We start from the raw sequence: 27,913 nt of genomic DNA, 5'->3' as shown, positions 1-27,913 counted from the left end.
TTCAAACTGCCAGAGGGCAGGGCTGGGTGGGATACGTGGGAAGGAATCTGTGGCTCTGAGGGTGGTGAGCCTCTGGCAGGGGTTGCCCAGAGAAACTGTGGCTGCCCCTGGATCCCTGGAAGTGTTGGCTGGACGGGGCTTGGAGCAACCTGGGATAGTGGAAGGTGTCCCTGTCCACGGCAGGGGGCTGGAAATGGATGGGCTTTAAAGTCCCTTCCGACCCAAAACGTTCTGGGATTCTCTAATTGACTGCCTCGTAACTGGCAACACTGGAAAATGTCTCAGAGTTTGGGATGGAGAGGGATGGTGAGGTCTGAGATGGGGTGAGAGGTCACACTTCATCCTGTTCTACCTTCCCTCTCCGAACACTTGAACACTGAACCCTTCTGCTGAGGTGAGAGCAGCGTTAGGACAGACAGCCCCGTGTCATGAACAGTGGTGGGTTTGCTCCCTTCTTTTGCAGTTTCAGCACTGACCTGCAGCTCCAGCTGCCTCGGTGTCTCCTGCCAAGCCTTCTGTTTCAGTCCAGGGGTATTCCAGCCCCCCAGGCTCCGTGCAGCAGCACACTGAGGCAGAGGTTAACTCCTCAGTGCTGTGGTTCTGTGTGTGTATAATACATATGTACATGCATATATGTGCACACATATGTGATTATATGTTTCCCCAGCACTGCTCTCTGCTGCCTGCATCCCCTCATGGGTCCCAACCCTACACAGACCCCATTCCCTCACAGCCCCCTTTCCCTCACGGACCCTGTCCCTTCACGGACCCCATTCCCAGACATTCCCATGCCTACACCCTCCATCCTCTCACATTCCCAGTCCCCTCACACCTCATCCCCATCACCTCATGCCCCCATACCTTCAATCCCCATCCTCACTTTCCCTATCCCAACATTCCCATCCTCCCACATTCCCATCCCCTCGCACCCCATTCCCTCATTCCCATCCCCACATCCCCATTCCCTCAATCCCCATTCCCTCAAAATTCCCATCCCCTCACACCCCATCCCTACATTCCTATCCCCTCACACCCATGCCCACATCCCCACATCCCCATCCCCTCATAGCCTCATCCCCTCACAATTCCCATCCCCTCACAATTTCCATCCCCACGTCCCCTCTCAATTCCCATCCCCACATTCCCATCCCCTCTCAATTCCCATCCCCACATTCCCATCCCCTCTCAATTCCCATCCCCACATTCCCATCTCCTCACAATTCCATCCCCACATTCCCATCCCCTCACAATTCCCATCCCACATTCCCATCCCCCATTCCCATCCCACACCCCCATCCCCCATTCCCATCCCACATTCCCATTCCACATCCCCATCCCCTCACAATTCCATCCCCTCACAATTCCATCCCCTCACAATTCCATCCCCTCACAATTCCCATCCCACATTCCCATCCCATACCCCCATCCCCTCACAATTCCCATCCCACACCCCCATCCCACATTCCCATCCCACATTCCCATCCCTCACAATTCCCATCCCACACCCCCATCCCCCATTCCCATCCCCCATTCCCATCCCACACCCCCATCCCCTCACAATTCCATCCCCTCACAATCCCCATCCCCTCACAATTCACATCCCACATTCCCATCCCCTCACAATTCCCATCCCACATTCCCATCCCACATTCCCATCCCACATTCCCATCCCATATTCCCATCCCTCACAATTCCCATCCCCTCACAATTCACATCCCACATTCCCATCCCCTCACAATTCCCATCCCACATTCCCATCCCCTCACAATTCCCATCCCACATTCCCATCCCATATTCCCATCCCTCACAATTCCCATCCCCTCACAATTCCCATCCCACAATTCCATCCCCTCACAACCCTCATCCCCTCCCCCACCCCCCGCCCCTTCCCCAAAGCCCCGCCCCTCGCCCCCTGCTCGCCCCGCCCCTCTGCGCTGATTCGCTGTCGCCCTTTACCTCATTAACATACGTCGGGCCGCGCCCCCGCGCCTGGCCCCGTTTCCCCTCCGTGGGGGCGGGAGAGAGCGTTCATTGGTTGAGCGCCGCCTCTGCCGGCGAGCCTCCTTCCTTCCGATTGGCTGTGCTCGTTGTCAGTCACGAGTAAGACCCGCCCCCCGGGGTGTCCCTCCGCGGCGCCTCCGTGTTAGCTCCATTCAGTGGCGGGTTCCGCGGCGGGCGCAGCTCGGGCTGTTCTCGATAGGAACAGGTCGCCGTCCGGCATCGCTCAGCGGGCAGCAGCCGCAGGAGGACGAGGTAGATCCCGTTCTGGTAACACTTTCACAGCTGCGGCGGCGCACCGCAGGCCTCTGTGTCCTTAACAAACCCGTGTCTTAAGGGCGTCCTGAGGCGCTGGAGGCCGCCCGGGCTCGGGGAGGGGATGGACCCGCCCGGGATGCTCCGTGTCCCCCCCCGGGGCCCGCGAGGGTCGTGCCGAGGCAGCAGCACGGCGGGTGCGAGGCGCCGAGGCTCGGCCTGCGGCGGGGGCAGCCCTGGGCCCGGCGGCAGGTGCGGGGCTGCCCGGGGGAACAGCCCCGGCCGTGTTTACCCCTGTCAGAGCGGTGACAAACCCAGCCGAGCCGCCGGGGCTGCCCCGGGCCGGGGGGGGCACGGCGTGTTCCCGGCCCGCCCTGACCTCCCCGTGGCCCCGGACAGCGAAAGTCGGGCAGGGGCAGAGCAGCCGGTGCGGCCTGGGAGGAGGAGGAAACGCCGCCTGGTATTTTTAGAGCCGGTGTTGGGGTTTGGCCTCTCCTCGGCTGCTCCTTGCAGAGGGGCGGCCGCGGCTGGACGCGCCGCCCGCGCCGGCACCTCGTGGCCTCGCTGCGCCCAAACGTTAAAAAAAGCTGCCAGTGAAGCGCTGTACGAGGCACCCGGGGTGCGGTGTCCTGGCAGGGATCCCTTAGCTAAGAGGAAAAAAGAACCCCGAACGAGAAAAAACTTACAGCGCGCTGATAAAGGGCCGATGAAAAAGGACCCTCCCGCAACCAACCAACCAACCAACCAACCAAACCCACTAAATATCTGTTGTTTGGTGTGCCCTTAATCCCACAAAGTACCGAGCAGCAAAAGGGAAGTTTTCTGCGTACACGCATTTCCATGTGGGCAGGGCTGGGCAGCATATGGAGCTCTGCAAGTGCCCCGTGTGTGTGTGTGTGTGTGCAGCCAGCGGTGCCTAATGTGCTGTTGGACTGTGATACCGTCCGCAAAAATTTACCCCGGGCTTGTATTTTAAGAGAATTTGCGCGTTGCAGGACAAAACTTCTGATAAAGCCTGTGCGGTGGGCTTGTGAGTCAGCAACGTGAGCGCAGGCAAGATCTGGAGCTCTTTTCTCCTGCGAGCTAAGAAAGAAGCTGTCAAAGTGCGTGGTGGTGTGCTGAGCTTGAGTGAGTACTAATTGAATTTTCATCTTTGCTGGTGGTGCCAGCACCTCCATTGCAGCAGAAGGAGCGGTTTTGCTGTTACTGGATAGTTATTCAGGTTTCTCTGTAATTTAAGCAGGGTTTTTCTTTTTTGAGTCCCAGCTAGTACACACTGACATTTCTAGGTGGTTGGCAGGCTGATAGTTCGCCAGATTGTCCCTGAATTAGCAAGCAGCTCAGTTTCTTTGTGCTTATTGCTCAGTTGTTCTTCCAGGAAGAATTCCCTTTTGTAAGTGCAGCTGTTGTTGAGAACATCCTTGTCCATCTCTCTCAACTTGTATCCAAAAAAATAAAAATAAAAATCTGTGTTTCTGAGCTGAACAGCTCTAACACAGAGATGCACCAGTTCTCCAGAATAAAGCATCAGTAGCTTTCTGTTTATTCCTGCAGTATTTTTGAGGGTTTTCCAGGAGAAGGCCTTTGTCCTGCATATGTTGATGTCCTTACCTTTGCTACCAGTAGCCCTCCCAGTTACACAAATGGAACACAAGTCAAGAATGAGAATACATCTCCTTGTCAGACTGGGCCAAAAATACTGCTGCTGCAGTTCCCACAGTGAAAGACAATGGACTTCATGGTTCTTAAGGATCAGAATATTTAGGTCATGTCCATCAATGTACAAAAATACAGCTCTTTGATGTGGTTTGGTTCTGTTATGAACCAAGGCTTCAGTAACAAATAATTCAGCCCTACTTTTCTGTTTGTGTTAAGAGGTTTTCTGACATTGTGAGTTAAAGTAATTCAGATATACTCTTTTTAGAAAGGTGTTCCGAAATTATTTTCATTTGAATTCACCTAAGTGTGCTTTATTTGCTGAATTGTCTCAAACCTCAAGTTGTGAACTTGATTATTCTCCTTAAGTGCTCTGCATCTATCTCTTTTCTCCTGGTTGAACTGGTTGCCTTTAGGACAAAAGGGAGGAAAAGTAATTTGAGTTTGTTAGAGATCTGCTTCCAAAATAACACACTTACTGCTGCTGAACAGTTTATTAGTATCTCCTCCCCATATGACCGTTCCTTTTAATCTGCAGATCTCAAGGTGCCTTAGAAAGGTCCTTTGAGGTGATTGCTCAGGGCTTTGCTGAAGAGAACCTGAAAACTTCCCTCAGCAGCAGCATCTGGTCAGCTCGGGGAGCCAGAGGTGCTGAGTTGCTGCACAGAACCACGTCCCCATCCCTGTCCCCCTGCTCCTTCCTCCTGGGATGCTCCCATTGCGGAACAGAAGCGTCCCCTTGACCTGCTGCGGGGTGGTGGGTGCAGGAGAAGCTGCTTGGAGTAAAAGTCCCGTGGGGAGACACGTTTGTAGTCGGTGCTTGCCTAATGTAATAATTTTAGACTGCCTTATCATTGCTGAGGTGATGAAGCCAGCTAGTGTGTGCCTGGTTTGTGTCATGCTTGGGTAGGCAAGGCTTGTCTCTTTGTTACTGGGGGGAAAAAAAAAAGAGAATAGAGTGCAGTGGTGCATCCACAGCAGACCTGCAGACTCACTGGATGGGCTGCTGTGGGTACCTGAGAGAAAATGTCTGTTGGCTTAAAAAAACCTACACCGATGGAGGCCTGAAGGACTGGAAACTCCGTGGGGCCTCTGTGGCCTTGAGTTGGTAATTTCACCTGCGTTACCAAAAAAAAAAAAAAAAGCTCCCGGTGGCACACGGGCCTTGTTAATTTCAGTACATGAAAGGAGGACTGGAGCTCTTTATTGACACGGGATTTCAGGAGTGCTTGAACTGCATTTGTGCCTGCCCGCCCTTCAAAGTTGAAGGAAGGCTGCACAGTCATCCAGCATGCACAGTCATCCAGCACAGGTTGCTGTCCACTGGGAGACACCCTGAGCAGTCAGGTAGGATCCACAGGTCAGGCAGCCCGTGCAGTAATTGAAGCAGACCTTGCTTTAATTGACATTGGGCTTCCTGACTCTCGGAGCAAAGTAATTGGACCTCTGAAGAACACCATGAACCTTTCCCTTAAAAGCAGCTTTTGCAATTTAACGAACTATAATTGCACCAGAGAAACATTTGCTCCCAGATAAGGGCACTTGTGCATTTTGGTAATTAGTTTGACCTGGGGCAGATGCCTCCTGATAAGTCACAGCAGAGAGCTGTGATCTGATATGCTGAGGGATTTATTTCCCTTAAATTGTGACACGGCGTGTACTTAGTAGTAAGTCAGAAATAACCAGTTGTGGTGGATTCAGTGTAGAGGTGCACCACGGTCTTGTTTGGTCCTCAGCCTTGCCAAGTACTGAAGGGAGAAGAGATGTCCTTGTTGTGGTTGTGCTGACACATCTTTGTGGAGGAATTTCATTCCCCTTTCAATTCCGCTGCTTTCTTCCTAATTCCTCCTCACAGGACATTGCACAACCTCATCCCTCTGTGTGTGTTTTCACATCAGTTCCAACCCCCCTGTTTCCCTCAGCTGACCTTCCCCCAGGGAGATGCTCCGAGGGCTGGAGCCCCTCTGCTCTGGAGCCAGGCTGGGGGAGCTGGGGGGGTTCACCTGGAGAAGAGAAGCTCCAGGGAGACCTGAGAGCCCCTTCCAGTGCCTAAAGGGGCTCCAGGAGAGCTGGAGGGGAGTTGGGACAAGGGATGGAGGGACAGGATGAGGGGGAATGGCTTCCCACTGCCAGAGGGCAGGGTTAGATGGGATATTGGGAGGGAATTGCTGTCTGTGAGGGTGGTGAGGCCCTGGCACAGGTTGTCCAGAGAAGCTGTGTCTGCCCCTGGATCCCTGGAAGTGTCAAGGAGGGTCATGGTCATGCATGCAAAGCTCCTGGCACTCCTACATGGGAGCATGGACAGAGGATGGGGAAGGATGCTTGCTTCTGGTTTCAGGGTAAGTCATGTTAGGGTGAGTTTTGGAGGCAGGTTCTTGCAGAAACAGTTTTAGAAGCCTTTGACAAAATGAGTTGGAGGAGATGTGCAAGGTGGGAGGTGAAACAGAAATACGGAATGATTAGAAGAGCCAGGGAAGGAGAATAACCAGTCAGGTTTAATGCTGGATGTGAATCAACTGAGATCATATCTCTTGGATCTAAACAGAGGGGCTAAGTGGAAAATGAAACTTGATTCTCCCACTTGCTCTGTGTATCTGAGATACCTCCACCAAGAGAATCATTTTAGGTGATGTGACACCTCAGGAAGGATCAAGTCTCCTCTCTCAGACAGCAGAGAAGAAAGTAAGATTTGTATCACAGCCCTGAAGTCTTTTCCTCTCTGTCTCGTTGATTGGAGAGTTAATTGGTCAAGGTAGGAGAAATCTGGGCCACAATCTTGTTTGGTTCTTAAATGCTCGTTAATTGCAGTGAAGTAATTTAGATTTAATTGGAGTAAGATAAGGTGTGGTGTTTGTCCTGCTTTTTAATTCCCTGTTTAAGGTATTTGCTCACTGGCTGGAGCCACCCTGGCACTGGGCTGATGGGACTGTGGGATGGGGGTTTGCTGTGACTCTGGAATCACAGACCACAGGCAGAAGGAGGTGGGCCCACAGCTGTGCAACGATGGCAAATGTGCAACCAGGGCTAAAACCGGCTAAAACCGAACTTGTTGTTCCTAAAGGCCAGTTGTTTTGCAGCACAGAATTAATTTCCCTTATCTGATCCTGATTTTCAGCTGCCCTGAGTGCTGGCAAGACCAGCTGCGCTTGGTCTCCACTGCTTGCTGCGTTTGGGGAGGAAGGACCCACATGAAAGGCAGCAGTTGTTTGTAGTGCTGGCAAGGCACAGTGAATTTATGGTCTTTACCACAAAACAGCTGAACACAGGGGTTTTGAGCGCAGCCTGAACAAAACAAGCACAGGATGAGAGAGAGAGGGTTGCTTCTGAATGTCAGAGCTGTTTCTCTGTGATGGGTGGAGGAGAAACTCGGGCATAACCCATGATGAGAAGTATTAAATGTTTGCATATTTTTTTTAATGCTTGGAAAGATTTCTAAGAAAATCCTCAGACTGTAACTCGTAAGACCAGTCTGCCCTCTTAAAAGCTGATTATGTGTGAATTTGATTATAGAAAGGTCTTCTAAAGTATTCAGGCTGTATTTAAGATAATGAAGTTTTGTTCCTTAATCCAATTTTGTCTCCCATCTGGAAGAAATTAAAAATCCAAACCATGCATCATTTCATTCCTTAAAAATGTCTCATAACCTGCTTTACTGTCCTTTGCCTGAGTCTCGGAGGGGGCACCAGCTGCCATGGAGAGGTTCCCTGATCCTGGTTCTGTGCTGTCCTTTCTGGGCTCTCAGTGTGTCTTCGTGCAGACCATGGTCCTGTGGTTGCTGTTGTCTCTCTGCCTTGGTGAAATAATCTCTGAGAGATGAGTCCAGTTCACATTACCTGGTGGTAGTGAGTTATAAAAGCATGCAATAAGTCCTAATTTCTGCTCCAAAGAGTTTGCAGTTAATGGGTGAATAAAGTGGGTTCAGGAGTTTCTGTAACCTGGCAAGACTAGAACCAAGCTTTTGAGTGGCTCTAACGAATTTTTTTATTTTGTTACGGAGGCATTCCCTTTATTGAAAGGGATATATTCTCCCTGAAAATAACCTTTTTTTTTTTTTTTTTTTTTTATGTTTGGAATTGTAAAAGCCTAAGCCTGGAATCTGGAGTTCAGTGGTGTTCTTTTGGCCATTTTAATTCTGCGTTTCGTTCTAATCCGGCCTTAATAGGCTAACAGACATAGTTTCTTTCCTTCCTGTTGCCCAGGCCGTGACATTTCGTCGTTAGGAAGCTGTCAGGGAACCTCTCAGCCTGAGTTTTCAGGCCGCCCTCGCCCGAGTCGTTGTGTCCTCCCTGGCATTTGCAGCGGTGCCAGTCCCACGGGTCACCACGGACGGTTAATATTTGCCCCCGGGTTTATGGTGTAAGGCAATACTCAGTGAGTGCTGACTGGCTGACTGCTGCCCACAACATCGTGCTGGCTCCCATTAGTATCCCTGTGTGTTCTCTCCCCTCTCTCCTGTGCCCTCACCCTTCCAAAACCTCCCTCCATTTTCCCCGCGGGGGACGGTTTTCGGTCGTCGTTTCCGCGGCGTCGAAGGGTCTCATTGAGCACGTGCCTGTTTCTTTCCCGACAGACGGGGCCTCCAAGCGCCGGTTCCGCTGCCTGTGTGTGACTTCTGAGTGGTTCTGTTTCCCTCCCCCTCTCCCAGGTGCAGCACAGGAGCAGGAGATGTTCTCCCGACTGAGAGCAGCCGCCGCCCCGTGCGCGATGGCGCGCCGTGGCATCCACATGAAGGAGAAGGGGAAGCCACTGATGCTGAACCCACGGACAAACAAGGTTGGTTTTGGCAGCCTGCCGTTTTCGAGTGTCTTACCTTCACCTGCTCGTAGCCCGACGGACCTTGTCCCGGGGTTAGAGCTCTGGGCCGCAGCCAAAAAAAAGGAGGAAAGGTGTAGAGGATGGAGGAGTCGGTGATCATTTCGAGTTTACTGCCTGGGCACCTGGAGGAGTCGGTGATCATTTCGAGTTTACTGCCTGGGCACCTGGAGGAGTCGGTGATCATTTCGAGTTTACTGCCTGGCACCTGGAGGAGTCGGTGATCATTTCGAGTTTACTGCCTGGGCACCTGCAGCACAAGGTGACACTTGTGCTTCTGCCAGCCTGTGCTTCCCCTGGTGTGCTGTGTCTTAGCCAGCACTCCTGCTTCCCTGTGCCAGGTGAAGGGTTGCTGGTGCTCCCCGATTACTGGCTTGTTCCTTTGGCCTGGTTGAGCTGAAGTCAGGCTTTAGCTGACAGGGAGTCTCACTTCATAGTTCGCAGAAGTTAGTGCTGAACTCGGTCTTGCTGGTGATACAAAGTGTTAGCCTTCCCTGCCCTAATCCTGGCTTTTTCCTGGAAGACTGGGGGTTAGGACTGAGCCATATTACTAAGGAACATCCCTGTGCAGAGTCTGGCTGAGCATCTAAAAATAAACCTTGAATGGAGCTAACTGGGAGGTAGAGATATCATGTTAGTTCCATGCATTGGGATGAACTTCTAAGAGAGCAGCTTTTTTTTTTCCCCCTTTCACGAAAATGCTCCTATTCCCACAAGCCCATCTCCTCCAATCTCCTTTTTTTTTTTTTTTCTCTAGTAGTAGTGCCCTTCAGGAATCTTGAAACTATCAATGTGCAAATTAAAAGTGGTAAGAAATCAGGAGAGGGGTGGTTTTGGTAGCTGATCCAAGGTGTCTGAAGTGGTCAGGAGAGGTGTCAAATCTACCTGCCTCTGACAGGGCATTTCCTGAGCAATGGAGCTGTAGAAGCTGGACTCTTTCCTCTGCACAGCAAAACCTTCCTCCCCTTCTCTCTTTCCCCCCTTCTTTCTTTTTCCCCCTTTCCCTTTTTACCCCTGGACAGTAGAGTGCAGCCTCAATACTGCATGAATCCAGGTTGCCTAAAGAGAGAGAGAGACAGAGGGAGCTCTGGAAGCTAGAGGCTAGCTGACTGGAAAAGTGAAATTGGGATTGCTGTGTCAGGGAAGGAGAAAAGAGCAGGTTGTTGTGATTTGTCAAGATCAGATTATCTCGAGACTTTCCGAGTTACAAACACTTCCACATGCCAGTGGAAATTACTTCAACCCCTGTAAGCTTTTCCAAATGATGATTATGCAACAGTATTCTGAAACAAGAACAATAGCTCATTTCTTACTGGTTTTCTAGTGATAATATCCTTCCATTTTTTTTATGTTTTTTTAACCCTGGAGTTCTCTGGTGGACTGAACACAATGCAATATATTATTTTTTAATTTTTTTTTTTTTTTCTTTTAGTGGGGGAGAAGGGAAGAACAGAGAGCTTCTTGTTAATAACAATTGATTTTTGAAACTTTTTTGTTGTCTCCAAGAATTTATACTCGTGGGAGGAAAATCCATCCTGCATTGGTTTGGCTCTGTTGCATCAGTGTGTCATTACTGCTGATGCCTGCTGGAATGGATCTGCAAGCTCGTTAAGTGATGCTGCTTGATGCTGGATGCAGTATCTGTACAGAAATGCATTTTGGATGTTCAGCAGAGAAATAAATGATTTATTAAACACAGCAGGTACTTTACCCCTTGTGCTGTTCTTGCCCACAAGTGCCTCACGTGCATATATATAGAGATATATATATAAAATCCACATGCAGGCACAGATAAAGGGTTTTATCTCTTGCTGGCAGCTTGTTGAGATCATCATTTTATGGCTGGTGTTTTATTTGCCCATGTTTCATTTTTACAGTCCTCTATCAGCTCCACAGAACACTTGGTCTCCCCCGATACACGTGGGCCCTGAAACGAAGGGCTGCAGGGTGGCAGCCCTTCCCCTTGTGCAGATTAATCTGCTCTTGTCCTTTGCCACTGGACTAGGCTTTTCTCTCCTCCTTCTTTTTTACTTTTCTTGCCCACCCTTACCTGCCTTTTGCAGGTGGACACTCCTCCATCAGCCGGGCTGGGCTCCAGTTTTCCAGCGTTTGTTGTCGGGGTGGCTCAGAAGGGGTCGTGAGCTCTTACCCGTCACTGCTGCAGCCAGACAATTGCAGAATCTACTGTAACTTTTGCTGGCATCCATGTCTGCTTACAGTCTTCCATGATGTTTGATTTCTGCTCTCTGGCAGGGATTCAGATTACAGTTAATTGGCTCCAGGACCTTCTGTTCTGCTGGAGATCCCCGCGGTGCCAAGGCAGCACTTTAAGCTTGTTGGGCATTTAGAATGCTGCTAGGACAACCTCATCGGTTTAGTACTGGCAATTAAATTTTTATTATATCGTGGTGATGCTTCAGATGGGCCAGAATTTCTTCTTCCAGCACAGAACAGACAATTCATGAGTCCACGACCCCTGACTTTGTTCGTGTCCGTTCCTCCCGTTATTGAATTCGTTAATCATTGTTCTCCCCTGCCAACAATGCCTCTCAAACTTTTAGCTTCAGCAGGTATCTTTAGGTCATTAAACACATTAAACACACACATCCACGTGTGTCTGTGTGTGTGCATATGCCTGAGCACACACGCATGGAAATGCACGATAAATTTTGAAGGAGAGGCTCACAGGTGGCAGGTTAATCCCAGACTGATCCTGAGGAACTTTCCTGGTGTCTACCTTCCATATGGGTGGTCGTCTTCTCACATGTTGTGTTTTGCTTAGCTTTTAAATTATTAACAGTTAAATTATTAACAGTTAGATTAATCACAGTTTCGTCTGCATTCATTCCCAGGTTTTTCAGCCCGATTTATTTTCACCCATGCCTTACCAAATACTTCCAGAAACTGTGATAGATTTACCCTAGCATAAAGAGTCAGTTTCCTTAACAAACTTGTACATGACCTCCCTGGCTTCTGGGAAGCGCTCCGGCTGTGTGTTTCCAGTTTGAAATAAAAGACAGATGAGCAACAAAAAAAAAAAACCCTCAACCCCAAAATCAAAGCTGTTTGGACAAAATAAATGGGATAGGGCAAGAGAATGTGAAGAAAAGATTGTGTGAACTTGAAGATCTAAAAGCACGATGTTCTCTTCCCCTTCCGCTGCCCTTTCTCACCGTGCTGGTTTTTTGACACGTTTGATTTGTTTTAATGCTTTTTCAGATTCGGGCTGTGTCAGTTGGGTCGAGCAGCCAGGGTGCAGAATACACAAATGCCCACGTGCCTTCCTGGGGAAACGGGGACAAACAGGACGTGGAGATGTAAATGCACGCGGTGGCTGTCTTTTGTGGCTGAGAAATGCAGTGCCTGAAACGCTCCCGGCAGCTTCTGATCAGCCAGGAAAGAAAGGTCCGAGAAGGCAGGAAACTGACAGAAACACACACAGCGCACAGAGCCCAAAAGTCCCACCACCAGTTTTGTGTTTGGAGATGGGAACCAGGGATTGCTGGTTGGAGGTTGCGTGGCCGTGAACCTGCAGGTTTTTTTGTCAGCTCCCCTGAGGTCTGCGTGCTCTCAAAAGGAATTAAGTGTGGAAAGGTGGAACTGTTTAATCTGTAACCAGCTTTTGTCGTCTGTCTGGAGAGGCGCTGTGAGTGCCGAGAGGTGGTGGGTGGCACTGAACCTCATTTAACTTGGAGCAGCTGTTCTGCTCAGGGCTGGTGGGCTGGCGGGTGGAGGAAGGAAGGGAGCTGTCCTGGTGTTTTTTGTCGTGAGGATTAATGCCATTAAGGGAGAACAAGAGCCACGACCTCTGCTGAGCCAGAAAAGCAGCGGTTTAATGGAACGTCTCTGAGGCGTTCAGGGGTGCCATTTCAAATCATGCTCACGGTTTGCAGTGTACAGCTCTGCCCTGACCACGGAAAACAAACCCCAGAGAGGCTGAGCGGCTTCCTTGGCGCTGCCTAAAGGCTTTCTCTTTCTGACTTTTCCCCCTTTTCTGCGGGGGGGGGAATGCTTTTAGTTGAAGCCACATGGCTAGGAAACGAGGCAGCTGTGGGTTAGCCGGGAGTGGTTCATCAGCCAGAGTGATTTGAATCTGTTTTCACACGTGCGGAGGAGGTGCAAGAGCTGGTGGCGTCTTTGCCTGCAGAGAGATGGAGGTGTTCAAAGGGTGAATAACCTGATGAAGGTCCAGGTTGTTTCACAGTTCAGCAGGGAGTAAATTGCTGTGCTGCAGTCAGCCACACCCTGCAGCACATACGCTGTGCTGTTCCTGGGAGAATAAAGATATAAAACGGGGTTTAAAAAAACGAAGGAGGAAGGCAATCAGATGAGATTTCCGTATTCTGACCCTGCCCTGGTGAACGCAGAGAAACTTTGAATCTGTGGTCGAGATAACAAGGACACCTTTGATTCTTATGAATGAGCTTTATTAATTATCGGTGGGGGCATCTTGTGCAATAGTGAACTTTGCGATTTAGGAAAAGGGAGCAAGGTCAAGAGAAGCAGCCCACAGTCCAAAGTAAAATATGCTTTATTTTCAAAATGTTTATGATGCTGCTTCGCAGTCTGTGACACACTGCTGAACGAGTTCTAAGAATGATCAGGAGTTACATGGAAACCATTTGTTAAACCTTCCCTGTGAATTAGGCTGACTCGTTTTTCCAAACATTTTTGGTTACATTCTTTACTTAAACCTCTTTTCAGGGGCCTCTAATGGGATTTTTGTTACCTGTGAGAGTTATCCCCTCCTGTACATAGGTGCCTGCAAGATCTCACAGGTGGGGAAAGAGTTATCGCCCCTGGTACTCCTCTACTTAGAAACCTCTCAGAATAACTTGCTCGGCGGTGCTATAAAAATCACGCTTAAAGGTTTCAGGTCTCCTGTTTACCTTCACGCAGAGCAGGCAGCTAGAATTGGTGTGTGCTGGTATTTATAGCAGCGCTGGCTTTGTGTGATAGAGCCCAGTTGCTATGAGGTCCCAGCGCCAGAGAGTTCATGGTGGTACGAGCGTGAGCCTCTGCCTTGACTAAAACACCATCAACACATCCCCTCACTTGCTTTTTCTGCTCCCATGGCAGAGCAGTCGGTTTTGTTGGCGATGAAATTTGTCTGTGTGCGATAATTAATCCATCTGTGGGCTTCGAAGTGTGCTGGGTTTCCTCCTGGATGCCCTCCTTGCTTTGTCTGTGCTGTCTTAGAAAGGACAACTGTTTGCTCTGAGCCGTAAAGAGGATTAAGGAGACTAATCTAAGTGAAAGTTGGCACACGGCACTCAGGGGAAGGACACCCAGCACTGTGGGGTCGATGGAAGCCAAAAAGTGACCCCGTGGCTTAAATCCAAACCATCACAGTATTCAGGTGTGTAATCCCAGGGAAAACTAGAGGAAATTCGGCCCTTAAGTAGGCGCTGGGGTCTTCAAGGCCTTTGAGGACATCATCGGTCCCACCGCTGCAAACTGCTGAGGGCCTCCTGATTCGCTGGGACTGGTCCTGCCAGGCTTGCTGAGGCTTACAGAGGGAGACAGAAGCATAGGAAATGTGTGATTCTGCAGCTCCCCAGGCACGCAGGTTCAAGGAAATTCTCCCTCCTTTGAGGTGCCGTGTGTGGGGAACAAGCCGCAATCCCAAATCCGAAGCAGGAGGCAGCTGATGGTCACGGATAAAGGTAATGAATGGGACACAGCAAGTGTTGGAAGGAGTGGAATGGAACACCCCGAGTGCTGTTGCTGTAGACAGATGTTCTGTCCCACTTGGACTGAGGATTACATTTTTCCGTGGAGGCTGATGTCATTCCCATTCCTGAGTTAGGCCTGGGCAGAAGTTAAAGCGTCTTTTAAATGTGGTGAGGTGTAACTGCCGTGTGAATAAACAGCTGGAAGTACTTATTACCACCTAAAAATTCGCCCTGCTTAATGTTACTGTAACTCCAGATGCACTGACAGCCTGGGTTGCCTGTGGACAGGAACCAGATGTCAGTGAACTGATTAAAGGTGGGTTGCTGTTCTGTGTCGGGAAAGGGTGGTTTTAAAAAGACCTCAGCTGCTGATGGCAACAAATTAGGGGCCATGTAAGGAAAAGGGGAAGATGCATTTATGTTCACAGGATCAATATTTCTTACAACATATGCAGAAGTGAAACTAAAGAAGATCCTTTGCGTTATACAAAAAGAAAAAAAGAAAATGGCATTCAGTTTGTGGTTTGTTTTTTTTTTTCTCATGCCAGTGGTGTTTACTTGGTCGTGTTCTCAGCTGGAAATGCCGGATTATTCAAGTCAGTTTTCTGAAATAAATATCACTGAAGTGGTCGAAGTGACTGGTACACCCAGCCAAAAAAAAAAAAAAATAACAAAAAAAACCAACAAACCAGCAGAAAGAGGAAAAAGTTCAGGAGTGAACCATCACCTGACATTTGTTTATATTTAGTATTGGAAGAAAACAATGGTTTGCAAATGACTTGCAGCTACTGGTACGAAAAGGATACTGACCCAGTAGAAAAAAGGACAAATTGAATTCAGTATTTCGTGTCAAATCCATTACCTGGAAGGTCGGTAGAAATACAAATAAGTGCAAAAAACCCCCCCGAATTTATTTTAGGGTTAAAAACTTAAGATTGTTTTCTACAAGAAAGTAATTGCAAGTGCTTTTTGCAAAACACGGAAGTTTTGGGGGGGGTTGTTCTTTTTTTTTCTTCCCTTGCTTTCTAACTCTTCAGGTATTTTATTACTTCAGGACACAGTATGGAATTAGTACAGAAAACCAGGTGGACTGCTTAAATCAGTGCAGTCAAAACAACTGATATTTAATATGATTTAAATAAGCAGAGAGGGTAATTATGTAAAAACAGTTATTATTTTTTAATGATGGGATTTTTTTTCCCCAAAGAGTATTGTATTGGTTAGAAACCACTCAAGTGTGATTAATTACACTAAGAATATATTCTGAATTAGAGACTTTTCATTAATGGCCATGCTTTCTGCAAATGCCCGTGAAAGTGTGTTCACAAATAAGCAGAGGTGAAAATATTTATATTCTAACCTGAATCTGTGTCTTTTATCATCAAGTGGGAAAATACTAATTTTTTTCCCGTGCCTTGAGGAGTTGGACCTCGATGATCTTTGGGGATCCCTTCCAGCTCAGGTTATTCTCTGTGACTTCACTGATTGCAAGAGGCACTTGGAATGTAATTACGAGGCGTAAAACAAACCTTAGAAAGCTTTTTTTAGATGTTTTGGGGTCGGTGGTTTTGTTTTGGCAGTAAGAGTCTGCTTCCAGCGCGGGGAAACTGCGCCCTGTGTTTTTTAATCTGTCTGCTTTTTAGTAAACAAAGGAAATGCTGTTTGGGAGCAGATCTCCTTTCCATCTCTCCCAGAGCGCTGCAATTAGCGAGCCCTTCCCTTTCAGATTCCCTTTTTCCTCACAGCTTGATGCACAGCCTTGGCACAGCAGAGGCTTCCCTGGGTTTTCGAGCTCCCCCACGGTCGCAGATATTGATTTAATCCTTCGCTGAGCTTGACCCACTTGGACGAGCTGAAATAAGGAAGAGCTTATCGTTTGCAAACTTAAAAGTGGGGCCAGTCGTTGTGGGAAGCGGGGCCAGCAGTTTGGGACAAGGCTGGCTGTGAACCCTCGCTTGGACCAGTGAATATTTTCCAAAGAGTTCACTGCTCCGTGGAGGTGCCTGTCAGTCTCTACCAGCAGGTACCTCCCTGCAGCCTGCTGTGTGTGCTAACTAAAAAAAAAAACCGTTTTATTGAATGCTATCATTAAATAACTCAAATTAAGTATTTAAATAACAACGAGTTAAAACTCTTTCGTCCACCCTGAAACAGAGAACCGGGAAATCTTTTGCGGTTTTAGCTCTTCCGAAGCTTAATTTGCCACAGGTGAGGCTTTCTGGTAGTAGACAAGTAGATTAGTTCAGCCCCTAAACAAAAACGAAGGGTTTGGGTTGAACTGTGGCCTTAATAGAAGCGTTAGGGCGACTCAGTAACTTTGGGATCTTGCCTGTGTCAGTGAAAGTAGGAAAGCAGCAAATGGAGCAATTAAGATAAAAATCTGTGGGCTAAATGCGTCTGCCACGAGAAAAAAAAGCAGTCAGGAGTAAGAGTACTCCCAGAAACGCCAGAGGAAGAGCTGCTAATTATTTCTCACCTCTCCTTTTCAGGGAATGGCCTTTACCTTACACGAGAGGCAAATGCTTGGGCTGCAAGGACTTCTACCTCCTAAAATAGAGACACAGGACATCCAAGCCTTACGGTTCCACAAGAATTTGGCAAAAATGACAGACCCCTTGGAGAAGTAAGCAGCTCCTCCGGCCTCCTTCTGTCACACGAGTCAATGGGAATATGGGAGGGGGGAATGAAACGGGAGCTGTAAATGGAAATAACTTGGAAACATGAAAGCACCGTGTGGGGATAACCAAAGTTTCCAGTGCCCCCCACTGGGGTTTTTCGGTTGGTGGGGTGTTTATTTTCGCTTTGGCACAGGGAAGCTGCTTTTACCACGTGGCTGGATGAGGTTGGAGAGCTTTTTTTTTTTTTTTTTCCTTTATTTTTCCCCAATATCCCGTGGTCGTGAGATAACAGGAAGGAATGTGTGCAAATTATTATTAACAGAGCTGCAAGACCTTCCTGTAACCTGCAGTATGTATTTCTGTACTGTGTAAGATTGGGTGGCAGGTTGTCAGAGCACAGAACTCTTGGGGGGGGGAGGAAGGGGGAGCTGGCACATGCTGGAGAAATATGGATAATGAAGGTAAATTGAGGGTTTGAGGCATGAAAAACCTGCATTTTACATGTTCAGTAGCTCCTGCTGGAGGGGAATTGCGAGCTTAGAATTTTGAGTCTCATCACTTGTATTTTTTCCGTATCGGCCTTTTGTTGTTTTACCCAAAATGCGAAGGATTTTGGTTTGTTTTATTGTCAGAAAGGCATGTTTTCAGCATCCTGGTCTATCTGCATGTAAAAACACACAGTCTGCTGAAGGGGAGAGGAGAGCTGGAGTGGTTTGAGGCTCGCTGGACCACATCAAAGCTCTTTTGTTCTCATGAAAACTGAAAGATGACTCTTAAATCCGCATCATGTCACTTGCTGATCTGAAACATGTCATGTCCTCTGTACTGGCCAGGTGCCCAGTGGCTGTAGCCCTAAGACGAATTGCTAAGTCATTATCTTTGTGCTATTGGGTCAGCAGGGCTGAACATAAATCAATATGTGGTGAACTGGTGTGTAAATTTGCAAAAATTCAGGTTTAATTTACACGCCTAAGGTAAGTCCTTCACAGTGAACTTGCTGTTAGGAGTTAAATTGTTTCAGGTGCGTGTTAGCCTTAACAAGACCTTACTGTCAGGACCTTAAACATTTTCTGGATGAAAAGTTCTCTCGCTGGTAATTTTGGTTATGGCAGTGATGAGAATCCCAGCTGCATCCTGCAGTAAATCCACGGGTTGTCTTTTACCACACTCTGTGTGTTTGTGCTTTAACTTTTTAGCCTGCGTGGTACATCACACCCAGTACTTTTATTTCAGCGTTTTAGGACTGCTGCTCTCTTTTTTCCCCAGCTTTTGTTTGGTGCTCTCAGTCTGACTTGAGTAGGAGCAGTTGGGTTTTTTTGAAGAAAGTTGGGGGTTTTTTTGCTTTCGCTTTTCTTCACGTAGTTCTAAACGAGCCCGGATACGGAACAGTAAGTGGTGTTTTTGGTTAATTACAGGTATATCTATATAATGGGCATCCAGGAGAGAAATGAAAAGCTGTTCTATAGGGTGTTACAGGACGACATTGAACGGCTGATGCCAATTGTGTACACGCCAACAGTAGGCCTTGCCTGCTCCCAGTACGGACACATCTTCAGGAGACCAAAGTAAGAACTATGTGTATATGCATACGTGTTTATTGCTGCTGCTTTTATTACAATTTTATTGTCATATGCCTGCTGTGCTGCCAGGGGTCAGCTTTCAGTTGTTCTGACACTGTAAGTACACTTGGCTGGGGTCTGGTTTGGGTTCAGCAGTGGCTGCAAAACAAATATTCGTGTTACTAGCTCTGTGCTGGGGAAACCAGCTGAGGCTGGTGGTCATTCCAGCTCATTTCCATGGCACTCTCTCTGCAATTCCCAGTGTGCTTCTGGAGCCCTGTTGCTCGAGGGCTTTAGTGCTGTGTGGAGGAAGGGCTGATCCTTCCCTGCTGCTGGGATAAGGGCAGTGAGAAACTCACGGGTGAATGTCTGTAGTAGTGTAAAATCCAAGTAGCATCATGGAACGTGCTCTTACCTCAAGAGTTTCAAAGCAGCCAAGCAGACTTTTGTGTTAGACGTTTGTCCTTTGGATGATTTATGCCAGTGATAGTAACACTTTTGATTTTAAGGAAATTGTCCTGTTTGACGCTCGAGTTTTACAAAGCAGGGCGAAATTTCTCATTTTCACCCGTAAAATATTTCAGCTTGCCTTTTTTTTTTTTTCTTTTTTTTTTTTTTCTTCCAGAGGATTATTTATTTCCATCTCAGACAGAGGCCACATAAGGTCAATTGTGAACAACTGGCCGGAGAACGACGTTAAGGTACCGCCGCCGTGTGATTTTATTTCCAGCTGTTATTTCACCTCATTTTAGGGTTTTTTTCAAGATTTGTTAGTATTTGATGGAAACGTAAACATTAAATAATGCATCCTTGGCTCTTTGGCGGTGATGGCAAAATGCAGCTCACGAAGACAAAGCATGTCTTGAAAAGCAGTGTTTTACTCTAAACGTGAGTTTTTTGGTTCGAGGAGACAGGGATGATGAGAACTGGACTCGCCAGATTTTTTTGTTTTACTTCATAAAGTTGGGGAATGCACCTCTGGGTCTTACTTACCGTGTCACTCAGCAGTAGGAAGGGTGATCTTGTCCTCAAGATGAGGCCCAGATTTTGCCATTAGATTCCGTATCCCCCAGCTGGGTCGGGAACCACAGGGCGAGGTGAGCTTCATCTTATACTCTACAAACTGAATTGGTGTCTGGATTTACAAGTGGAAATCCTAAACCCGGGCTACAGGCTGCAGTTCCACGTGGCTGTAATCCTTTGCCTGGGTCCTCCCACAGGGATTTGAGCAGTGGATGCCAGCAAAGAAAAAGGAGCATAGCAGATTCTAACATTGAGCCTTAAGTGAATTAAGTCATTGCTCTAAGTAAAATATTCCTTGCAGTCTGTTCTTTGTTTGACTGTGCACACACAGCTGAGTTTTTGCCTGGGAAAAACCACAACTGGTGTTGATTTAATCCTTACAAATTTCAGTGATGATGTATAATTTCACCTGCTTTTTTTTGTGTGTTTTTTTTTTTTTCTGTCCCCAGGCTGTTGTCGTCACTGACGGAGAAAGAATATTGGGTCTGGGAGACCTGGGAGTGTATGGGATGGGAATTCCAGTGGGGAAACTCTGCTTGTATACAGCCTGTGCAGGAATACATCCAGATAAATGCTTGCCTGTGTGCATCGACGTTGGAACCGATAACATAGTGAGTTGACTGAACTTTGCCTGCCCCGAGTTATCCCCGTGAGAGGTGTTTATTTAAGAGTATTCAGTACTGCAGGAGGATATTTTTATTTGAGCACTTCTGTTTAAGACAAAGCCAAATATTTCATGTAAAGGGTAAGTGATCTGGAATTCACTCCACAGTTACGTATCGGCGACTGAAAAGTGCCGGTTAATTTGCCCCCGAAACGGTGCATTTGGAAGTGACTGGAGTGCTGGAAATAGGCCTGTGAAATAGGCAGTCAGCTTTGACCTGGGCTTTAAGAAGCTGGAAATGTGAGTCAGATTTATTAGAGCACTTCACTGTTCACTTGAAGTATTGATTTGTTCCATTTTAAGAGCATCCATCACCGAGCCCGAGCGCCGGCTGAAGTCACGGGACGTTGGCAGGGGCTGTACAAATGCAGTACCTTTGGTGTGAAATGTGCCCCCGTGAACTCTGCAGAGCCCTGTGCCGAGGAAGTGACTCATCCTGCTGCTCTCTTTGATTTGTTCCTTTTTTTTTTTTCCAGACGCTCTTAAAAGATCCGTTTTACATGGGCCTGTACCAGAAGAGGGATCGCTCGCAGGTCTACGATGACCTGATTGATGAATTTATGGAGGCCATTACAGACAGGTAGGACAATGAGTCTTCTGCACGGGAAGCGTGGCCAGAACTGCTGGCACAGAAAGACATACTGTCCTTGAAGCAGTCACTTAAGGAATAAGGAGAGGAACAAGAGAGAACACGAGGCTGTCTTTCTGGCCTTGCAGTGATTTTTCTCTGTGTCCTAGAACATGCTGCTTGCAGTTATTTGTTAAATAGGCACGGAACTGAAACAGGACTGTTTGTAGAAGTGGAAGGCCTGAGGGCATCCTGTTTCCAGAGATAATTGATTAGGTGAAGGATTTGTTTTAAATGGGTTGTCCTTCTTTCTGTGTCTAGTGCTAAGAATAAGATAAGATAAGAACATTTGCCATGTTCTGTAGGTATGGCCAGAACACGCTTATCCAGTTTGAAGACTTTGGAAACCACAACGCTTTCCGTTTCTTAAGAAAATACAGAGAGAAATACTGTACCTTCAATGACGATATCCAAGGTATACCCTTTGTGTTCCTTAACTGCACGTGCACAAGTCTTTGCCTAAAACCACGTAGATCTGTTCAGCTCACCTTAGATTGGTACTGCTTCCACAGGGACAGCTTCAGTGGCCTTGGCAGGACTGCTGGCAGCACAGAAAGCCACTGGCAGACCACTTACAGAGCAGAAGGTGCTGTTCCTTGGGGCAGGAGAGGTGAGTCCTCCTGAGGGCTCTGGAGCAACCACAGATTTAGCCGTGTGTTTTCTCATTCCATGGGACTCGTGGAGGTTTGCATTCTCTGGATTTCATTGCAGAACTTTTTATATGAGGCCGGCTGAAATACGTCAGCAGAAGGGACTGCCTTAAAACAGGACTGTGGGAAAGGTGTTTTAGCGTTTGCAAGGACTCAAGTTTTTCGTTTTCCTGCAAAAAAAAGTAAAACTTAAAAAAAAGTAAAACTTGAAAAAGTATCGGGGTCTTGTGTGTAGTCAGAGGGAAAGATACCATAAAGTTATGACTTACTAAGAACATCTTGTTAATTTTAATAGCATAGGAGAGAAGTACACAGTGCTTTTCTCAGCAGGTGAAGTCAGTGCCTGTTTGCAGCAGGCACCAGTTACTGGTGCAGCACTGCCAGGAGGAGCACTGGCTGTGCTTCTTGGTACATCAGCACAATTGCTTCTCTGGTGCTGACAAAATAACTTAATTAGCTGAAGGCCCTGATTGCAGTAATTGGCCAGTGTTGCACTGAGCTCTGCCTTATTTCTCCTGCCAGACCCAGCAGCGTGTGCAGCGAGCCAAGAGAAGGGACGCAGGGGGAAGCAGTGCCAGCCAGCATTTTCTTCCCTCAGCCCTCAGCATCTCCCTTCTGCCCTCTGCAAGGCCCTTATGTTGGGCAGCAGGAACAGAGGGAAGTCTGGAGTTTTTGGAGCTGGGCACAGAGCACTACCCTGTGGTTTCTTGACAGGAGGGCTGCAGCACTGAGTCGTTCTTGCTGCCTGGCTGGGCTGCTTTGTTGTGGCTCCTGAGCTGGTACAGGCACAGGAGCACAGCAGGAAAGCTGCCCCTCTGCTTTTTTGCTTGAAGGTGTGTCACTGTTGTCCCAGGAGTCTGCCCCCATTTTGGCAAGCATTCACTGTGTCTCAGAGCTGAAGGATTCTTGTGGGGGTCTTGAGCAGGGTGGCGTGTTTGCGATGACAGACAGACCTCTCCTGTGACTTGTTAAAAATCTAAGTCCTTTTATATCCACAAGGCTGCCCTGGGAATTGCAAACCTCATTGTTATGGCCATGGTGGAAAGTGGTGTTTCTGCCGAGGAAGCCTACGGGAGAATATGGATGTTTGACAAGCACGGTTTGCTGGTCCAGGTAGGGGAGCTCCGTGCCTTGAAATACCACAGTACAGGCGGCCGGTGGTCTCCCTGTGTCCTTCTCACAAAAACAACCAATGTTTCACCTAAAGGGCCGAGAACAAAAGGTGGATTCCAACCAAGAACCGTTTACACACCGGGCTCCAGAGCAGATACCAAAGACGTTTGTAGAGGCGGTGAATGTACTTCGGCCCTCAGCCATCATCGGTAAGTGAGGTTACCGTTGTTTCTGTAATTTTAGGTCGTTTGCTGCCCTTTAAATTGCTAATGTGGCTCCAGGGAGGCTGGAGGCAGCGATCTGCGTTTCTGCTGGTGCAAATGAGATGAAAATGTGAGGTCGATTTTCTGCTTAGAAACATACTGAGCTGCAGGTTGTGCAGTAGAGAGTGAGTGCTCCTCCTGCACCTTGGTAACAGAGAGCAGCCACAAACACCGTGCTTTCTGCTTTACAGGAGTCCCCTAACTTGAGTTGTTTCGGGGGTTTTTTTCTGACCTTCCTTCCCCCAGTCAGCTTCTCTGGTCAGACTCTGCCGGCAGAAAGGCTTGAAGGAGCAGTTCCTTGCTGCAGACCACCAGTGCCTGTCAGGTCACTGGCACCTGTAGGTATTTATTTATAGCTGTGCCTGCCTGCAGGAAACAGATAAGATTACAGGTATTTCCCGGTATGACTGCAATTGCCTTTGCACAAGATTTACTTGGAAAAGAAAAGGTGTTGTTTTTTTTTAGCTGAGTTAGCTACCCTGAAGCTTGTAGCCACTGTACAAACATAACACCGTTTCAGTGTGTTTGTACCTCTGGGTTTGGGTGTGGTCAGAAACACCGGTGTCAGGTGTGCATTGTTAACACCCAGCCAGGATGAATCACCTGTGGAGAACCTGTAATTCCCACCTGATTATCCAGGACAGCCGTTTTTTTTTGCAGGCATCAGTACAGAAGATCATGTAAAACAGGCTTTTGGAACACATTAATTAGGTGCTCCTGTGAAAACCCTGAAGCACAGGCAGCCCCCCAGCAGCGCCTCTGTTCCACCTCCAGCTGCTGGAGGAGCTTTGCCCTGCATGGGAGACCCCAGGGGTGACACGAGCTTCACCTACAGCCGCTGTGTCGCCTGCCCCGAGGTGCTGATCCCGGTTTTGTGTGCTTCTGCAGGAGTGGCAGGGGCTGGGAGGCTCTTCTCCCACGAGGTGATCAAAGCCATGGCTGCCATCAACGAGCGACCCATCATATTCGCGCTGAGCAACCCCACGGTGAAGGCTGAGTGCACGGCAGAGGAGGCATACACGTTAACAGAGGTGTGTGATGGCTGACAGCACTGTTTGCTCACTGCCAGGAGGCGGGTTGGTTCGTTAGTGCTTGGACTTGGTGGTGTAGGAGCAGAGATCTTCCTTCAGCCTCCTGGCGAAAGTAGACGGAGGTGGTTTGAAAAGGGGCCCTGATCCTTCAGATGACGTTTTGCAAGGCTTGAAATAGCCTAAGTCTTTTTACTGCCCTTTAAGAGAGTGGCCAGCAGGTACTGTAATGGCTGAGTAAAGTCCTTAAAGCGGGTGGTGTCCTTGCATCAGCCCAGGAGTTCAGTCATGCGGGTCAGAACTCGTGCCATTCACAGTGACCCACGGGGACCTGTGCCCCCCCCGGGGCAGGTGGTGGCCTCTGTCCCCACTCACAGCATCTGTGCCTTGTGCACTGGCACCACCACACGTCGAGGTGAGCCAGCCAAGCACAAACACACCTCATCCTGCACCTTTGCCTCAAAGCCACTGCGCCTGGGGGGGCTTGGAGGTTGAGGTTTTGGGGTGGTTTTTTCTTAGTAGCTGTGTTGTTATCTTAGCAGCACATCCAGACCTTGGGTTTGCCTTTAAAGAGGAAGGTCTTCTGTCCTTCTGCACAGCTTTTGTGTAAAACTAATCATCTCTGAAGGGAGCCCGAGGGGAAGGAGGTGGGGGCATGGGAGCATGGGGCAGACAGAGCACTGGCTGTAAGGCTTTGAACTGCCTGGTGGTGCCTTTCCTTTACACTGCAGTCTGCAGCTGGCTGTGATCCCTCCTCAGGCCACAGGGCCTGCCTGCAGACTTCAGGGCTGGGGCTCTTGAAAAGAACTTCTTTTTTTTCCCTTTTTTTTTTTTTTTTTTTTGTAAATACAATCCCAAATCAAGTGACTCATGTGTGAAAATCGGTGGGTGGAGCTCTTTCCTTGTGTCTTGATGCAGAACTGCAGACTCCTTCCTTCTTGCTCTGTTAGTGTGGCTCAGTTTCCAGCATTACAGCCCCAGCAGTGTCAGTGTCACAGCGGGAAGGGCAGAATTCCATGTCTCCATTTGACACCCGGATTCTCTTCCATGTCAGTCCGGAGGGAACTCCCGCTACAGAGATTTGCAAGTCAAGAGTGAGCTCTGGAATAACAGCCTCTGGACAAAATCTGGATCTTCCAACAGTAGAATCACAGAATTTTCAGGTTGGAAAGGAACTCCAATACCACGGAGTCCAACTGTTCCCCAGCACTGCCAAGGCCACCACTGACCCCTGTCCCCAAGTGCCACATCCACAGGGCTTTTAACTCCCTCCAGGGATGAGGACTCCACCCCTGCCCTGGGCAGCTGTGCCAGGGCTGGACAGCCCCTTCCTTGAAGGAATTTTCCCCAATATCCAATCTAAACCTCCTCTGGCACAACTTGAGGCCTTTTCTTCTCCTCCTGTGCTTTGTTCTCTGGCAGCAGAGGCTGACTCTCTCCCAGCTCCCCCCTCCTGTCAGGGAGTTGCAGAGCCAGAAGGTCCCCCCTGAGCCTCCTTTTCTCCAGGATGAGCCCCCCCAGCTTCCTCAGCCCCTCCTGCTGCTCCAGACCCTTCCCCAGCTCCGTTCCCTTCCTGGGACAACCTTTTAAATTAAGATGGTTTAATCTCTCTCAGATATGCTGCATTAGTCAGAATAGTGAGTTGGGCAGTGTTGCAGTACATGAAATTAAATTCCAGTATCTCGGACAGCAAGTAAACAAGAGTTAGTTATGCAGCCAAGACTTTGTCTGGCATGAATAAATGTAGAAACTACTGGCATCTCTGGCTGGAGGAGGCCAGCAGCACGGCTAGAGGGGAATCACCCTAATTTTTGTTTGCAGTTTTTACAGAAATGGGTTATTTGGACAGTTAAATGTTACTGGTCGGTAAATGAATGGGTGTGATTTGGTTCTAGTCCTTATTAATAAAATTGGTGATGTTTCTGTCTCTTTAACCTTTTCTCCCCTTCTGCTGTTTGTTTTCATAGTTCTTTTTAGCTCTCTGAAATGTACTGAGTTTACCCACAGTTTGCCCTTCAAAATATACTTTTCCCTTCAGGATGCAGTAACTACCTAGAAAATGGACAACGTGGTCTCCAGAGGCCTCTTCCAACCCAAACTATTCTGTGATTCTCTGCAAATTTCCAACTTTATTTATTTTGTCACTTAACTAATCAAGTTTTTCAGGCCATTAAGGGATCAGGGTTGTCACCCCGTGTGTGTCCTGGCCTTGGGAACAGCCTGACCCTGGCTGGTGTGAAATCTTAGGCCAAACAAGGAAGTCAGCGAGGATATGAAGATGCACCATCACCAACCTTTTATTCTTTAATATTTTTTTTTCCACTAGGTGGCACCTGTGGATGCCTCTGTGTGTTCTGTTCTGTTCTCTAAAAATCCATATGTTCTCCTCCCTTCTCAAAAAGGGAGGAAACGCCACAGGAATACCCTGACATTTAAACACAGCTCCCAAGTCTTTGGCTTCTTCGGTAATTTGTCCTCAAACACCGCGGTCCTGGGGAGCCCTAAATGTTTTATGCTAATGTTATTAAACCTGTTACTCAGTGTCAAGATGCTTTGCCTTCAGGGGGTTTTAGTGGAGGTTTATTTGGAGGGTGTAGTTCACGCTCAGAGATGTTTTAACATCCTGTGCCTGAGAGGTTCCTCGAAGTCGCTGCTGCCTTAATGAGCGAGGTGTGGTAGAACAGATAAATGGCTTCCCTGCCTCAGCTCAAAGCCTGTGCTTGTCTCCTGCCTCCAGATTGCTCTTTAGCAGCTGCCTGACTGCGTGGGTGTTCCTCTGTCCCACAGGGCCGTTGCTTGTTTGCCAGTGGCAGTCCCTTTGACCTGGTGACTCTGAAGGACGGGAGGACCTTCAAGCCCGGCCAAGGAAACAATGCTTACATTTTCCCAGGTGATAAATAAACCCCTCTTCTTTTAATCTCTTTGAGACGGGGCTGTTTGCGCTTTTCCTTGCCTTGCCACAGCCAGGGAAGCAGTGAGAGGAGATGTTGCCATCTGTTAAAGCTGAGGGCTCGTAAAAATGAGAGAAAAGCAGCTCAGGACGGATGTTAGGCACGTGCAGCTCCACATGTGACGCAGTGAGCTCACCCAGCTGAGTATTTGTAAGAAAGCAAAAGAGTGCCATTAAAGGCTTTGGAAGCTGCTGCATTATGGGTTCTTTTTTTTTGGGAGGGGGGAGGAGGAGAGAATAAATGTTAATGTGCGCCTGAAGTTTTGTTAATAATTCTTGGAGTCAATAATTCTCGGAGTCGCGTCTGTGCAAATATTTTCAGAAACAACGTTCTAGGTGACTCCCTCCCGTCAGCAGGCTGCACACTGTGGGGTGATGTGGCCCTCATGGCAGTGATTTCGTTTTAGGCGTGGCTCTGGCTGTGATCCTCAGCAGTGTCCGGCACATCAGCGACAAGGTTTTCCTGGAGGCTGCTAAGGTGAGTGTGGGAGCAGAGCAGGCTGTGTCTGGCACGACAGTGGGTGGCTTGGTGGGCAGCTTCTCGAGTCTTGATGAAACTGGTTTCCTGTCTGATTTCTCTTGGTTTTATCCCTCCATGATGGTAAAAAACTGCCAAACACGTGGTGGTCAGTTCTGCAGGCACGTCGTGCTCTTGTAACTTCCACGGTTATGGGGAACTCGTCCTCCAAAGAACCAGGATCTTATTTTGCTAAGTGCTTAACCATCAGGGTTTGCTGATGTGGGCTCAGATGGAGAATCTGGGGGTTTTGACTGCCTTACTCCGGTGCTTTGGGGGCACTCTGGTAATAAGAGCACTGCAGCTTGATTCTCCCAGGTGTTTCAGGATGCTGTTGGTCACATAAATGAAGCCACTTTGTTCTTCTAACTCAGGCACTGGCGGAACAGTTGAGTGATGAAGAACTTGCACAAGGAAGACTTTACCCTCCACTGTCCAATATCAGGGAAGTTTCTATTTCTATTGCTGTCAAGGTGAGTATGAAGCATAAGAGTGGTCTGCACT

The 27,913-nt window shown here is 48.3% G+C and overlaps 1 protein-coding gene across 6 annotated transcripts in view; it reads left to right on the top strand.

The window, feature by feature from the left end:
• The first annotated feature begins 2,110 nt into the window (after positions 1-2,110).
• The window catches only part of ME2 (malic enzyme 2), a 31,491-nt gene continuing 5,688 nt past the window's right edge, over positions 2,111-27,913 (top strand). For 4 of the 6 annotated variants that reach the window (XR_010426885.1, XR_010426883.1, XR_010426884.1 and 1 more), the window contains exons 1-15: positions 6,525-6,661; positions 8,555-8,682; positions 16,886-17,019; positions 18,430-18,579; positions 19,199-19,274; positions 20,046-20,207; positions 20,737-20,840; positions 21,194-21,303; positions 21,401-21,498; positions 22,538-22,651; positions 22,746-22,860; positions 23,803-23,945; positions 26,730-26,832; positions 27,300-27,370; positions 27,784-27,882. Coding sequence is in view for 3 of the 6 variants with exons in the window: in XM_064642505.1 (XP_064498575.1) it covers positions 8,575-8,682; positions 16,886-17,019; positions 18,430-18,579; positions 19,199-19,274; positions 20,046-20,207; positions 20,737-20,840; positions 21,194-21,303; positions 21,401-21,498; positions 22,538-22,651; positions 22,746-22,860; positions 23,803-23,945; positions 26,730-26,832; positions 27,300-27,370; positions 27,784-27,882 (1,587 nt within the window). In the remaining 3 variants the exon portion in view is untranslated. Of the gene's footprint in view, positions 2,254-6,521; positions 6,662-8,554; positions 8,683-16,885; positions 17,020-18,429; positions 18,580-19,198; positions 19,275-20,045; positions 20,208-20,736; positions 20,841-21,193; positions 21,304-21,400; positions 21,499-22,537; positions 22,652-22,745; positions 22,861-23,802; positions 23,946-26,729; positions 26,833-27,299; positions 27,371-27,783; positions 27,883-27,913 lie in introns of those variants that run through there. The other 2 variants (XM_064642506.1, XM_064642507.1) reach the window with 2 other exon arrangements.

This window comes from Pseudopipra pipra, chromosome Z (assembly GCF_036250125.1).
Source record: "Pseudopipra pipra isolate bDixPip1 chromosome Z, bDixPip1.hap1, whole genome shotgun sequence".
In the NCBI taxonomy this organism is placed as follows: Eukaryota; Metazoa; Chordata; class Aves; order Passeriformes; family Pipridae; genus Pseudopipra; species Pseudopipra pipra.
This window is presented reverse-complemented; position numbering and strand designations above follow the sequence as displayed.